Below are 15,958 nucleotides of genomic sequence, written 5' to 3'. Positions count from 1 at the left end.
ACCATGTCATAATTTACTCAACCCATCTTATGAACAACGTCAACTACTGGGGGGAGATCCTTTTACCAAGTATGTTTTTTTTATTGGTTGCATTTAAAGTGCCACACTTTTTTCAATCAAACAATTGGTTTAGTTGTTATTGTTTATCACTATATAGCAAAACATGAGTATGCTAACTTATGTAAATTTGTCTTTTCATACTATATGGTTAATGCCCATCCCGCCATTTGCTTTATGACTTGCTTTACAACACCACGTGTTGATGTTGCTTTTATTTTGAAAATCACTTGATATACATACACATCTAATTTTTTACATCACATTTAAACACGCCTTCAGCACATTGTTGTATAAAGTGTAGATACATTTAACAGTTTGACATAAGCATTCAAAACGTTTGAAAAGGTCACTAAGTTAAGCTGTAAAGGTTATAGTACATTTTAAGGTCATCCTGAATCTAAGCCGAAAGCTAAATACCCACAACTTTTTGTGAATAGTATATGTATGTAGTGTAAGATTAATATTTGCAAACAATCATAAAAATACTAAATGATGTCACTATATAAGATGTTCAGTATGTCGCTTTTATTTATCTTCCACCACAGCAGTTGATGATTATCTGCCTTTGTCATGTCATTCTGACAATGTCAGTGTGTCGTCAAGTCAGTGTTGACTGGTTAAAAACGCACGCAAGTGACCCGCAGACAACGGTCAACACAAACAGGTTCCCAAATCAAACACACTCAACTATTTAAGGGAGTGATGTGAAATGTTTGCTTGCACCCACGTTGACCATGAGAGGGCTCATCGTCTGCTGCCTTGTGGCTCTGGCCAGTAAGTGCTTTTAAAGGAAAAATATAACAATGTACTTCACAACCAAGTCCCGATGCTAACTGTCTTGATCGGATTTTCTTTTGTAGCATGTCAAAGTGTCCGCTATGGTGAGTATTTCAGCAGACGGATTGAACACATTCTTCTTTGTTGTATTATGTTTAATTTGTTTCATTGAAAACTCATTTAAGATTTCAGCCTAAACCCTAAGAAAACCTACGAGTATAGATATGAGGGAGTGGCCAATTTTGGACTGGGCATGCCAAACTTGGCTGAATCTGGGGTCAAGCTAACTTGCAAGCTCAAGATTGTCGGCGTGTCTGGGCAGACCTTCCTCCTTCAGGTAAGCAGGGACGTGAAATCAGTAATAAGAAAACGTTTTGTGGCTGTGACAAAAGCCTTTTGAAAGCATATATGATTTTTTTAAACCAAATTTTGCTAAATAAGTGAGAATATGGGCTGTTTTTCATTTATTTCAAAATATGTACAGTATTTTGTATTTAATACAGAGTTGTGACTTCATCTATTTTCGGAGGTGGCAAATCCTGGTCCAGAAAGTAAAAACCCTGCCATAATTTGGCTTTAGCCTAAGGTGCTAGCTAGCTAGCTCACCGGGTGCTTGTTTACCTGCTAGGGACCTAGCTAGCTAGCACCAGGGGCTATTACCAAACTGGGGCAGGGTTTTTACTTTCTGGACCTGGATTTGCTATCTCCCCCTGTACCGCTTGTCCTAATACGTTGTCTCTTTAATGTTAACATGGAAAATTAAATCAAAAATTATTTATCCTCTATTAATTGTAAAAAAAAATACTAATAAATGTTATATATATACTGTATATATATATATATATATTGTTAATTGGCCAATTATTATTATTATTTTTTTAAATGAACGATTATTGATTATTGTTGATTAGTATGATTTAATATATTTTTTACACATTACAACATAAGATAATGACGTTCAAACATTCCCCCCAAATTAAATAGAATTAGTCGATTTTTCGCTGTGTTGTAAGAATTGAAAAACAGTCAATATATTGTCTTTAATTCATGTTTTTTATATTGATGTAAGCATTAAGGGTTTAAAAATATATATATTTTATTGGTTATTCTAAACTTCTTTTTTTTCTTTTTTTTAATTATCGGCTGATTAATCAGTTATCAGAATTTTATTATTGCCAAATATCGGACTCTGCATTGGCCTTAAAAAATATATAGATTGGACCTTATTAAGATATAATTCTAACTAGATTAACAGCTGTAGATTTAATTTCCATCCATCCACCTTAATATTATTATTATTATTATTTTTCCATGAGTTTGTCTATACAGGGTTTTATGTATGACTGAGATGAACGATGGACATATTTTATACTTTTTACTTTATATTGAATTCTATAGAATGTTATCTATGTTTTAGTGCATTGCTGTTACAAAAGCGAATCAGTCAGTATGACAGAATGCTGTCGTTTTGCAACCTTAGGTGTTTGGTGCACCACTGTTATGGATCGGTTGTTTTGTAACTCTGTGTCTATTGACTGCAATCCACAGACATCTATCCATCTAAATACAATTTTGCCCTGACTGAATCAAAAGTAACAGCAATTCATTTCGATTCCCTAAAACATAACTTGATATACGTTAACCAAGGGCAAAACTCTCAATTGTGTTTTCATCTGTCATGTTTTTTTTTTAATGAATTATTCTCATGATGTTAAAATGACTTTAAAGCTGTCACAAGTCTTATAGTAGTATCGTCTACTGTGGTTAAAAGATTTCAGATTTGGCCTTTGAGGAGTTTAACGGCTTCCCGGGGAAGGACAGCTTCATTGCTGTCCCTAAACTCGCTCAGCGCATCTCAGGCCAGCTCGTCAAACCCTTCACATTTGACTTTGCCAATGGGCACGTGGGCAACATCCACGCCTCAGCTGAGGTCTCTGACACAGTTGTCAACATCATTAGAGGCATACTCAGCTTCTTCCACGTCACTGTCAAGACCACACAGACATTCTACGAACTCGAGGAGGTGAGAATAAACAAACGCTTCTGTATACCATGTCCTTCAGTCTCATGAAGTATTGCTCAAAAATATGATTTAATTTCCAGGTTGGCATTCACGGCATGTGTCAGAGTAACTATGCCATTGAAGAAAACAAGGAAACAAGGGACATGACCATCACTCAGGTTGTGGACGTCACCAACTGCAGGGAGAAGGCGGAACGCTACAGAGGAATGGCAACCGCTGTGCTTGACGATATTTCCAAAAAGGTCTGTTTGGGTGACATGATTGAGAAAACGTTTCATTGCAAATTGTATGGAAACAAATCACATTTGGTTACCCGCAAAAGTAGTAGAGTAAAGTAAGTATAGTAGGGGGAAAATATTTTTATTTTCAAAAAAAAAAAAGAGAGAGTGATACTCAAAGATGATATACATTATAACTATTTTAAGGTATTCCTCCTCTGTATGGATAGAAAATAAAACAAAAAACATAACTCTCTCTTGACAAATGAAACAATAACATAATTTTTGACCCACACCCTCCATATATTATATATATATATATATATATATATATATATATATATATATATATATACAATATTTTTAGAAATTCATGAAAATGTCCGGTTTTTATTGCGCGACAAATGGGCGGCGGAGTGCACCGTGTTACCTTCAAGTTGATAATATATATATATATATGCAAATTTGTTTTTAACTTCATGGATTATTAGCATAATTTTTTAATAATAATTAATACAAATAATAAATACAAACTGAACCATTATTATTATTATTATTATTTAATAATAGTAATAATAATAATAATAATAATAATAATCAATACAAATAAGAATCATTATAATAATACATTTTTTCCAACTTAATTGATTATTAGCATTATTTTTCAACAATAATTAATACAAATAATAAATACAAACTGATCCATTATTATTATTATTATTATTATTTAATAATAATAATAATAATCAATACAAATAATACAAATAAGAATAATTATAATAAACAAATAATAATAATAATAATAAACAACAACATCAATCAAACAAACACAGAGTAAAAAAAAATGTTTAGAGATGAGCGTTCATAGTTTTGACCACTAGATAGTGCCATTGTTCATTATTTCCTCTTGAAGCGCAACGCGGAAGCGGCGCTTCTCACCACTCAAAAACTGTGGATAAACAACACAGGGTTTGTTTGCTAAACTCTTTTTATTATTAACATAACATTACATAAAATAACTAAACAAGTGTTAAGAGTTACAGTATCTTTTATTGGCGGCCGTGGCTCAGGGGTGTAGAGACGTTCAGTAACCAGAAGGTCGGCTGTTCGATCCCCGCTCTCTCCAAGTCATGTGTCGTTGTGTCCTTGGGCAAGGCACTTCACACACATTGCCTCCAGTGCTACTCACACTGGTGTATGGAAGGTGCGAATGTTTGGTGGTGGTCGGAGGGGCCGTAGGCGCACACTGGCAGCCACGCTTCCGTTAGCCTGTCCCAGGGCAGCTGTCGCTACTTAAGTAGCTTACCGCCACCACAGTGTAAATAGCCATGAATAATGTATTCATTCCATTGTAAAGCGTCTTTGAGTGTCTAGAAAAGTACTATATAAATCGGATGCATTATTATTATTATTATTGGGTAGATACATTTGTGGGTTGGGTCTGGATTTGAGAGGGGTGCCTCGGGCCTGCATCGCACGAGGCTAAACTCACCCCTAGACTGAACAGTGACCAAATCCCATCTCCACGTTTATAACCAAAATAAGAGGGAACTGTAGTCAGCTGACTAGTTTAAAAAAAAAAGTTACTTGGGAATCATGAATATTCATAAATCAGACCTTGAGAGTTGAGACAATTTTAGTTTCTAAAATGTAATTATCTTTATTCACCATGCTACTGTTATTGTTTTAGTCATATATTGTTTGTTTATCTTTGCAAATTTAAGTGCTACAATATATAAAACTATTTATTAATATTAGTATCTGCCCACCTCCCGTGTAATTTTAATAAAGTAATTTTTGGTGCACGCCGCTGAAAAATAGTTGGCGGTACACAAATAGCCCCCGGGCCATCGTTTGGACCCCTCTGGATTAGCTACGATGTGTGAGGGGTAGAGCATGTTGTGTTTTGTTCCACAAAAAAAGTATTCCAGAAATATGTCACTTTTCTACGAACTTGTGCGAGTTTTTGACCAACAACTTCTAATGTGATGTGTCATCCATTCCAGAGAGGAGATTCTGTTGTTTCAACCATGCGATACGTGTACACAATCAAACCGACAGTTGAGGGAGGCCTCATTTCCAGGGCTCATGGCTTGGAACAACAACACTTCAGTCCTTTCAACGTAAAAGGCGGAAGTTTCAAAATGAAAGCAACGTAAGACGAGATCTTCAATTCTGCTCACAATCGACCTCGCTTGCAATGCTGACTGGTTGAAACCATCCACACTGCAGGAAGGAAATCGTGCTGCTAGATGTGAAAGACACACCTGCTGTGACCGACACAGATGGGCCGATGGAAAACAGAGGCAACATCATTTACAAGTTTGTTGAAGCGGGAGCGTATATTCCCATCGTCATGCAGAACTTGGACGATGCGGCGTCGAAGGTCAAATGAAATGAAATTCAATCATATGCAAATACGGTGGAAATAATTAATGTCTTGTTTGTTCTCTTTGCAGGCTGTTGAGTTGATCAAACAGTTGGCTCAAGTCAATAACTACCAAATTGACAGCGCAACAACTGAGGACGTGATCAAGTTGTATCAACTGCTGCGATTGGTGCCATACGAAGGATTAGAAGTGATGTGGAAGCAGTTTGCTGCACATGACGAGAACAGGTGGAGTATTCAAAAGTCACGGTGCTTTGAGGGTGCACATGATGTCAAAATCAGATCCACTTCAACAGAATGAGTAATTACTGAATAGTTAATCCTCATTCAGTTGAAAATGTCGTTAGTCTGACACTTTGTCTGATTAAAGATGCATTATCATGTCGGGTTTTGATTAAAGAAAGGTTAATGTAAAAAGCAGCTCTACATTAAAATGAAGGAAACCGTTGACACTTATATTTTATTAAATGCAACCCTTGACCTTTATCTCTCCAACACGGTTTAATTTAATTAGTTTTAAGGATTATCTTTGATGTGAAAGATTAGAAATGCTTAATCAACTTCCTCTGACATGGCCCTGATTAGACGGTGGTTTTTGGACACGATTGTGGAAGTCAACGATGCCAGAATCCTTAAATTCCTGCAAAAGAGGTTCCAGGAAGGAGACATAACTGCGTCCGAGGCCTTTCAAACGCTCTTGTTGGCATTTGAACATCTGGAGGCTATTCCTGAATTGGTTGAGATGGCTAAAGTGAGATGAAAAAAGTGGCAAAAAGCGGTTTGGACGTCCCCTTCTATAAGCCATGACGACGACGTTGCCTTTTCTTCTCAGACCTTCCTGACGCTGCCCTACAGTCGATCTAACATCTTTGTATGGCATACCGTGGCACTTTCTTATGGCTCTCTGGTGTACAAGCACTGCGCCTATTACACGCCTTGCCCAGTGTCTGCTGTTCAGGTAATGAAAGAATCCTTTGGATAATCTACTGTAAGTACTTGAAATTGTTTTCTAGTTTTTATAAATTCACGCAAGTACTGTTTATTGAGAGCATAATATGTCTAACTTTTTTGGGCAAGTAATCAATCCCTTTTGAATACGGAGATATTCCTATCAGTACAACAATAATATTAAACATTGTTGGGATGATACCCAATATATTATCAAATACAATAAATATAAATATATTTCAGAAGTATTGAAAAAAAAAATGTTTTAAAAAGTTTCTTGGGCTACCTTTTTTGCAACAGTTTTTCCCAATCAGTGCCCAATAAAGTGTTTATCACGGGTGATACGTTCCATGCTTGAAAAAGAAAGATTACACGAAAAAAAGCTTTAATAGAGTTGAGTAAACGTTCAAACCAAATTATACAGTCATAACAAAAATCGGATTAGCTTAATGCTAACATGTAAACCTGGCTAACAGAAATGAAGGTAATTATAAACCTTAAAACAATTACTACTTTAACACATGCTGAATAGCCTCACATACAAAAAAGGTGACTTGAACGTTGTATATTTAAACACCAAAATGTTCAAACCAAACCATATGAGAAAAATCAGCTAGTGTAATACTAACATATAGTGTGAAAGGCTACACTGGATTTTAGCCAGTCTCTACTGGCTACCGGAAATTTCGGTTATTATAAACCTTCAAACAACTGCAACAACACATGCAGAGCAGCCTCACACACAACAATAGAGAATTAACAATTGTATATTTAAACACCAAAATGTTCAAACCAAATTATACAGTCATTACAAAAATCAGCTAGCTTAATGCTAACATGTAACGTGAAACGCCTAGACTGGCGACACAAATTACGGTAATTACAAACCTTCAAACATTTATTACTTTAACACACGCGGAAGTGCCTCACATAACAAAAAAAGGTGAATGCTAACTTCTAGTGTAAAAAGCCTAGACTGGCTAACAGAAATTACGGTAATTATAAAACTTCAAACAATTACTACATTAACACGTGAAATAGCCTCACATACAAAAAAAAAGGGTGAATTAAACATTGTATATTTAAACACCAAAATGTTGACACCAAACCATATTAGAAAAATCAGCTAGCATAATGCTAACATATAGTGTGAAAGGCCTAGACTGGCTCATGGAAATTACGGTAATTATCAACCTTCGAACAACTGCTACTTTAACACATGCAGAGCTGCCTTATACAAAAAAGTGGAAGTTTATTGTGTCACTGCAGCAGTTCTTCACATACAAATATTACATAACATGAAGATGCAAAACCATGACATTGATTATGACAAAGATTTTATTTCATTACTTAGCCACTGCTGGACTTCGCTATGGACAGTATGAAGAAAAACAATGAGGAAGACATGGTTTTGGCTCTGAAAGCTCTGGGCAACGCGGGTCATCCAGGCAGCATTAAAACCATCATGCGCTTCCTCCCTGGAGTGTCTGCCAACCCAGTTGATCTCCCTCCTCGGGTGCTGAGGGCTGCTGTCCAGTCCTTGAGACTCATTGCTGCACGAGACCCACACAGCGTAAGAAAACAAGACATTTTTAAGGCTGTGACCTGGCAGACAGACATCAATATTATGAGTGTATTGTACTTTTCAGGTTCAAATCATCGCCATGAGTCTTTACCTGCAAAAGGAACTTCCTGCTGAGTTGCGCATGTTAGCCCTCATGATCTTATTTGACACAAAGCCACCGATGGCGCTGGTGTTCACTGTGGCCACACATCTGCAGGAAGAGAAAGACCTTCATGTTATTAGTTTTACGTACTCGTATTTGAGAAGCATGGCCAAATCCAGAACTCCGGACAATGCATTCCTGTGGGTATACTGATTAACTCATTCACTGCCATTTACGCCTATAGACAAAAAATATAAAATTAATATTAATAATTAATATTAAAATTAATAAAAAAGAATAAAAATTCATTTTAACAAATTAATTTAACTTTTTTTCCCACTTTTGTTAACAAGAGTATGAAAACCAAGGGGAAAAAATGATTGCACGTTTAGAACAGATATAAAAATGTGTTATTAATCGTGAGTTAACTAGTAAAGTCATGCGATTAATTACAAGTACAAAATTGAATCACCTGACGCCCCTAATTTTTAATAATCATTTTTTTTATCGTGTGTTAACTAGTGAAGTCATGCGATTAATTACAATTTAAAAAAAATAATCACCTGATGCCCCTAATTTTTAATATTATTTTCTTCTTAAAAAAAGTAAAAAAAAAAAGTAAAAAAAAAAACATTATTAAAAATTAGGGGTGTCAGGCAATTAAAATTTGTCATCATAATTAATCGCATGACTTCACTAACGATTTTATATCTGTTCTAAATATCCCCCCCAAAATTCTAGGTTTTTATACTCTTGTTAATGATTTGATTGATTTTTTTTTTTTTAAACTAATAGAAATAGCCGTCATGGCAGTGAATTAGTTAAAAATCAAGGGCACAAGTTAGTGATACTGTTCAGCATTTTAGATGTTGTTTTGTGGTGTTTACAAAAGGTCCACAGCCTGTAACGTGGCAGTGAAAATCCTGGCCCCGAAATTTGGTCGCCTCACCTATCGATACAGCAAGGCAATGCGCTTGGACTGGTTTAATGGTACGCTGAATATATTACAGTACTCGCTTTGAAGAGTCTATATGACATACCTACTTTCCCGTTGTAGATGACTTACTCCTTGGCACAGCGGCAGAGTTCTTCATGCTAAGAAATGCAACAGAAATCATCCCCACCGAAATCATGATGAAAGGAAAATTGTATTTCCTTGGTAGAATTCTTCAACTTTTGGAGGTACTGTATGTTGAAATGCATTTAAATATTCATTGAAGACAAAAGTCCTCCTTCATGAATGGTAATGAGGTGTTTCTCTTTTCAAGACGGGTATACGTGTTGATGGAATCAAGGACATTTTTGACTCCATCGTCCCTGAATTAAAAGGCGATTTTAGTGACTTCCAGGCCATTCTTAGTCAGGTTGGAACGTTATTTCGACTTTTAATTTCAGTGTGGCAAAGAGTCTCTGGAAAATATTATTGTGTTTTTTCAGCTTCGAAACTGGGAAACTCACGGCAGTGACAAACCTCTTCTACATTTCTATTCTCGCGCTTCTGGACAAGAGTGGTTCTTTGCAGATATCAAGAAAGAGTTTATTCGCACTATCATCAATGTGAGCGCATCAAGCACAAAATACAGATCAGAAATAATCCCACTGTAGTGTGTACTAAGTATTTCATTTGTATTTGCAGGCTGTCAGTCCTTCTGCAGGCAAAGACAGCCCTGTGTGGACGCTCATTGACAATTTACAGAAGGGAATTTCATGGCATCGAACAAAGGCCTTCTTAATCTTTGAGACTCGCTACTTCCAAGCTACCACTCTCGGCCTACCTCTGGAGATCAGCAAATATTATCAGACTCTTAATGGCATCACCGTGAATGGTAAAAGCGCCGCTTAACTCATTCACTCCCAGCCATTTTCACTGAAGCAACCCCCTTCGCTCCCGGCTGTTTGTCTGATTTAGCAAGGCCCACAGAATATTGTTTTCTATTGCTATAAAAACATGGAACCTACCAAAAGAAAGATCAGATTCTCTTTCTTTCATTTTCTGTTTTGCAGCAATTAGCATTACAATATAGCTATCTAAAGTCTCCTCATTATTCACAAACCTGTTGAAAACACTGGAGAAAAGACCTTGTTGCAACATGGCCCTGGTTGATCTCTTATACTCTGCTGCTACCTACTGGCCATTTTTTCTAATAACTACCATTTGCTTAAAGTGACATCTTCAGGTCAGAGGCTGCATCAAAGCCTTCTGTATGCCTTCCGTAAGCATAAAAAACAACAACAATAAACGTATAAATACGTTTTTGGGAACAGTGGCAATATTTTAAATAGTACGTTTGTATATGTTTTCGAGAGCGAGTTTTAATGAAGACATTTGACTGTTAAATATCGTTGACGGTTTTGGTTGTTTTTGTTTTAGCAAAAGCTGCCATAAATCCGCCACTGACTGACCACCTTGGACAACTTTTGACCTCTGACATTTCACTGGACACTGATGGCTTTGTTGGGTAAATAACGTCCAATAATCTTTATAAAAAGTTCATTTCAATTCATCTCTTGAATAAAACTCTTCTTCTTTTTTTTTTACAGTTGCACAAAGGATATTTGGATGTCCTATGGTATCAACACAGAGCTTTTCCACAGTGGTGTGGAATTTAAGAGCAAAATACCGTATTCCATCCCATGGAAGTTATCTGCCAAGATTAACATCAGAGAAAGGAAATTTGAACTTGACATCCCTTTGAGCAAAAAGGAAGTTGAACTCTTCACAGTCAGGTATGATTTGGGAGTGGTCAATAATAACTAATCAGTAACTAACTGATCTTCTCTTCTTAATAATAAGTATTTTGTGAAATCATTGTTTTTCTTTTATTTACAGTATACCACAAAAATATTTTGCTCCAGGTAGTCACAGGTTTTTATTATATAGTATTTTTCACAGGTGCTTTAGGGAGCAATGACCACAACAACATCGAGCTGGTCCAAAGAGGCATCAACAAGCTAATTAGCTAAATAACTTGCATGTGGGAATTTGTGGTACCTCACTGATTAATTGTTTGTTTGGTGGCCGTTCAACAGGCCAAGGTGTGTGCACACGGGTTGAGTTGCTCACAGTCATTGGCACATAATGTTGTGCCACAGCTGCCGGTTACAAATGATTTGGCTCAATCAAGCCCGTTTTATTTTCTTTCAAACGTTTGAGTAGTTCAATTTACAAAGAAAAAAAACATGCTAGAAGTTCAAGTGTGGTGTGTATAAAAAGCCAGAATTGGTGTCAAATAAAGAGCATTTTTTGCCAAAGCCAAATGACCTTGCTCACTATCAAGACCCAAAACTCTCATTACCAATGCTGCCTGGATGAGTGCGGCATCAATTATGACTTGCCGTGTTTTATAAAGCATTTACTGTATCAAAACATTCTCTGCAGCTAACGGGAAATTAAATGAGTGATTGAGTCAGGGTATGGGTAAAACAATAATAAATACCTGGGGGTGTCAAAATTAATGTTTGAATTTTTGAGTTGATTTAAAGTTCCTTTAGCGCCACCATTTTTTAAAATGCACGATTAAGGACCGCCCCTTACTTGGAAAGCCTGCAATGGGGGAATTCCAATCCCAACGCAGCAGACACGTCCACGTCGAAATTTTGTGGTAATAAATTTAATAATAATGCTTACATTTGTGGAGAGTGGAGTCAAGTTGTATTTTACAATTTAAAAAATGTGCAGAATTTCGCAAGTTACTTCATGTTAAACGAGTATCACCTACGTTTTACAAATGCAATTATGCCATCTTGTGGCAGAAAAATGACCTCAACACAAATCAATATCACGCGTTTTTACAGTACAGTACATCTTTTTAATTTTAACTCAATTTTAAGAATTATTATGAAATTACTGCATCAATGACTAAAAGATGCAGCCATATTTGTATTAGTTTAACGTTTTTTCCATTTTTATGTTAACAAGAGTATGATAACTTAAAATAAATGGAAATATTTTATTGTACATTTAGAACAGATGAAAATTTGTGATTAATCGTGAGTTAACTATTGAAGTCATGTGATTACGATAAAAAATTTGAATCGCCTGGCATATATCGATATATCGCCCTAATATATATATATATATATATATATATATATATGTGTGTGTGTGTGCCACATATAGACAGACAATATCACTATATTACTACATTGATTTGATGTTGGTGATGAGATTCTGTTTTCTTGAATTTACCGTTATTAACTTGAATACTTTGGGCTTTAGAGAATTTTTACATGTTACATTACATTTTTATTTATTTATCGTGAGTTAACTTTTTAAGTCATGCGATTCATTACGATTAAAAATTGTAATCGCCTGACACCCCTAAGAAATACAGAAAGAACATTATTTCGTCTTTGTTCTTTTTCCGACCAATAGCTCTGATGTATATGCAGTCACCAGGAACATTGAAGCACCAGCTTTGCCGAAAATGACCCCAATGATGCCCAAAGCTATTGACCCTAATAACGAAATTGTCCGCATGGGTCCGACAATTGTGAAGCTTGAACCTGAAGAAGAGGTATAATTGGGTGAAATAAAACCGGAGGTGGCAAATCCAGGTCCCGAAACACTTGTGGCTAAAGTCAAACTGGACCTGAATTTGCCACATCTGAATGAAACCCATTAAAGTCGAATGGTGTTCTCCTCAAACAGATACAGAAGCCCAACAATTGGCATCCCAGGGACAAAATGTGCACAGAGAAAAACATTTATGGAGAAGTTTTCTGCATTGAATCCGAGTTGAGACGAGCGTATTACCACGAGGAGTACCCCTTGTATTACTTCCTGGGATACACCAATGTGGCACTTAAAGCGGTCCCAGGTAAGCTCCACAACTCTGAAACATTACACGGTATTATACTAAAAACTATGACTAAATGCTAAAAACTTTTGTCAAACATATACCATTCAAGTCCAGACAAACAAAGCTGTCGACAAGATCCGATTTGAGGTCAATGCTGGTCCGAGCCAATACCCTACCAGCACCCAAGAACTCCTTCAGAGTCTCAGGAGGCTCTCGCAGGTCTGGAGCTACCCTTGCAAATAGGGATGTAACGATATCCAAAGATCACGATACGATAAACATCATGATATGAACCTCATGATGCAATAATTATGGTATTGTGGGAAGGTTGGCGATATTAAAAAAGCTAACGATATCTATAAAATATCATGATATTGTAAACAGAAACAAAAAAATAAAGCTCATATTAGGAAAAGAGACAAAAAAAATACGTTTTATACATAATAACAGCAGTGACAAAGAAATAGCGCAAAGTATCATGGTCTATGTAATTCACAATGCGTTTGAGAAAAATATTAGCTAGTATGGCAACTACCGCAGTGGCCAAAATATTTCTAATTAAAATTAAACTGCACTATTAAACTGACCACCAGAGGGTGCTAGGACTTCACAAATGGAATACACCCTTGCCTTTTTACAGATGTGCTTGCTCTTAATAGCGCGACATGACGACGACGACGACCATGTCGTGGCAATTTTAATATTGCAATATCACAAGATATCGTTACATCCCTACTGGCAACTTTATTCTGTTTTTTTTTTTTTTTTTTTTTTTTTTTTTTACATTTCAGCCATTAAGGTAATCATGCTATTGATTGTTTACAGGAAGCCACATCAGGAGTTCAAAGCTCAGAGTCAGAATCAAGCGAAACAGATCTTGATCTGTATCCTCCTGGCATGGTAATGGAAACCGAAGTTGACAAAAAAAAATATATTTTGCCTTAAATGATAAGGAAGTTGGTATTAGCTTGTTAGCCACGATACCTCCAATTCCCATTCACTTGACCAATCGCATCATGGTTACGGCTTGGATAAACAAACACAAAAATATTCTCATTTTTGGCTCCACAGGTCTTCAACTCAACACCTGAAGCCATTTTTAACATCAGAGCTCTTGCAGTGAGCGGGAACCGTAAGCCCGAAGGTTATGAAACAGCTGTGTTCTACACGCCCATGAGAAACCTTCGGAACACCCAACTGATTGTGTCCCAGGTGGGAGACAATACCAACTGGAAAATGTGCATGGACATGGTGCTGGATGGCCGCACAGAAGCAAAGGTAGACCTCAAACCTATGCAATTTTCTAGATAACTATCATGCATCCATACTGCGGATATGAGGTGAATTCTGGAATCAGCACAACTTTCAAATTAGGATTGTACAGAGGTTAAAGTCAGCATAATGTGTTTGGTTTGTGTTTTGGTGTCATCTGTCCAACTTGGCTGATGTCCAATGTTTGGTGTAGGCAAACCTTAGGTGGGGAGCTGAATGTCAATCGTTTGACATGTCACTGAGAGCCAATACCGCACGTCTGCCTGGTTCCAAGCCAACGCTAAGGGCCAAAGTCCACTGGAACATAATCCCAGAAAACATGACAGAGTTTTTCAGCTGGTGAGAACACAAGCAAACGAGAATGAGACTTTTTGACTCACTAAATTGTATTTCGTAAACGGTGCTCTTTGCCCTTCCCAGTATTAAGACCTACATCCCAGGCATGGCTTTGCTTCTTGGCTTCAACCGGGAGTACGAGAGAAATCCAAAGCAGGAGCTTTCTGCTTCAGTTGTTATTGCCTCGACAGACAGCATCGACGTGAGGGTTCAATTCCCAGAGGTGCACACGTCAACAAAACTTTCACTTTCTTACCTGGTGTTCAACTCGAGTATTTACACATTTGTGTCATTTCTCTGTCTTGTCATTAGTATACAGTCTACCGCCAGTCTATCCCAGTTCCTCTGCCACGTCAGAGTCTTCAGGAATTCCAGTACAACGCCAGAAACACAACAATGTAAAGCACCTGCATGATACCAAGTGAGCAACAAGCCAATCTACCACAATTATGTGCGTGACGTTTCATGAACTGAAGTTTGAAGTGTGACATTTTTTTGTTTTTATCCTGCAGGCAACGAGACAAGGAACATTCCAAATGGAAGAGGTCCCAACAATAAATGATAAAAGCCATTATAAATGATGTATCATTTATCCCGAAAAATGTCACCAGTTTGGAAATAACTTGTAAAAGGTCCTGGTTTATTAGTTTAAGAGCATGTCAATATTTGAACAACCATCTCTGGAGGACAGTTGCTGCTCTGTGTCCAAAAGCTTCTGATGCTCATCAAAGCGGATGATGAAATACTTTTCGTTTCAATCAAATACATGTTTCAATCTGATTTCATTCACCGAGTTGAAAAATATATATTTGTGCTTGTCTAAAATGCAGTCCAAAAGATAAAGTTCTCACCTTTTGTTAAAACAGCAATAGCTTCCATTGTATCTTTTCTTAGTTTACAAAAATATATGTGCAAGGTCTGGATGACCTTTTTCTGTTTGATGACCCACTATTACTGTTAGCACATTCCACAATACAATGTCACCATGCATGCTATTAAAGTAGGCCGCTGTGCCCTTTGGGAAAACAACTAATTGCTTATTATATAACCATGTCCCCATACTTGGGGAGAAACATTAACTGGCTATAATTACAAAATATAAAAAAATAAATAAAAGTTAACTATGACAGGACCATTGCTTTTCATGTTTTTATTGACCTGCACATTATTTTGCATAATTTGACTTATTTTAACTCTGTATTAACACTTTAAGAATTCATTACAAAAAGACCAATTCTATTTATAATAATAATAATAATATTAACTTCATTAGGAGAGTGTCAAGTGTAATTTTAGAATACATATTCATTCATAACAGGGGTCACTAATGTGGTGCCCAAGGACACCAGGTCACCCCAAAACAACCACATGAGTAGCCCGTTGGCCTGTACTAAAAATAGCTCACCAGTGATGGGGCACTGTGATTTTTAAGGAATGTTGTACAAATGATCATTTTAAATTGCTGA

At 36.6% G+C, this 15,958-nt stretch overlaps 1 protein-coding gene across 1 annotated transcript; it reads left to right on the top strand.

The window, feature by feature from the left end:
- The first annotated feature begins 772 nt into the window (after window positions 1-772).
- vtg3 (vitellogenin 3, phosvitinless) lies at window positions 773-15,567 on the top strand. The gene is made up of 28 exons (XM_077583951.1): window positions 773-834; window positions 921-941; window positions 1,023-1,174; window positions 2,609-2,860; window positions 2,941-3,102; window positions 5,085-5,233; window positions 5,311-5,464; window positions 5,538-5,695; window positions 6,053-6,218; window positions 6,300-6,425; window positions 7,770-7,988; window positions 8,065-8,282; window positions 8,975-9,072; window positions 9,140-9,264; window positions 9,351-9,446; window positions 9,520-9,639; window positions 9,719-9,908; window positions 10,454-10,541; window positions 10,624-10,809; window positions 12,458-12,599; window positions 12,734-12,902; window positions 12,994-13,103; window positions 13,710-13,784; window positions 13,956-14,162; window positions 14,350-14,495; window positions 14,577-14,715; window positions 14,805-14,913; window positions 15,005-15,567. The coding sequence occupies exons 1-27, from the start codon at window positions 795-797 to the stop codon at window positions 14,892-14,894; spliced, it is 3,798 nt and encodes a 1,265-aa protein (XP_077440077.1). The 5' UTR covers window positions 773-794; the 3' UTR covers window positions 14,895-14,913; window positions 15,005-15,567.
- Window positions 15,568-15,958: the final 391 nt, after the last annotated feature.

Source organism: Vanacampus margaritifer, chromosome 13 (assembly GCF_051991255.1).
Source record: "Vanacampus margaritifer isolate UIUO_Vmar chromosome 13, RoL_Vmar_1.0, whole genome shotgun sequence".
Lineage (NCBI taxonomy): Eukaryota > Metazoa > Chordata > Actinopteri > Syngnathiformes > Syngnathidae > Vanacampus > Vanacampus margaritifer.
The sequence above is the reverse complement of the archived record's forward strand: the minus strand, read 5'-3'. Positions and strand labels throughout refer to the sequence as shown.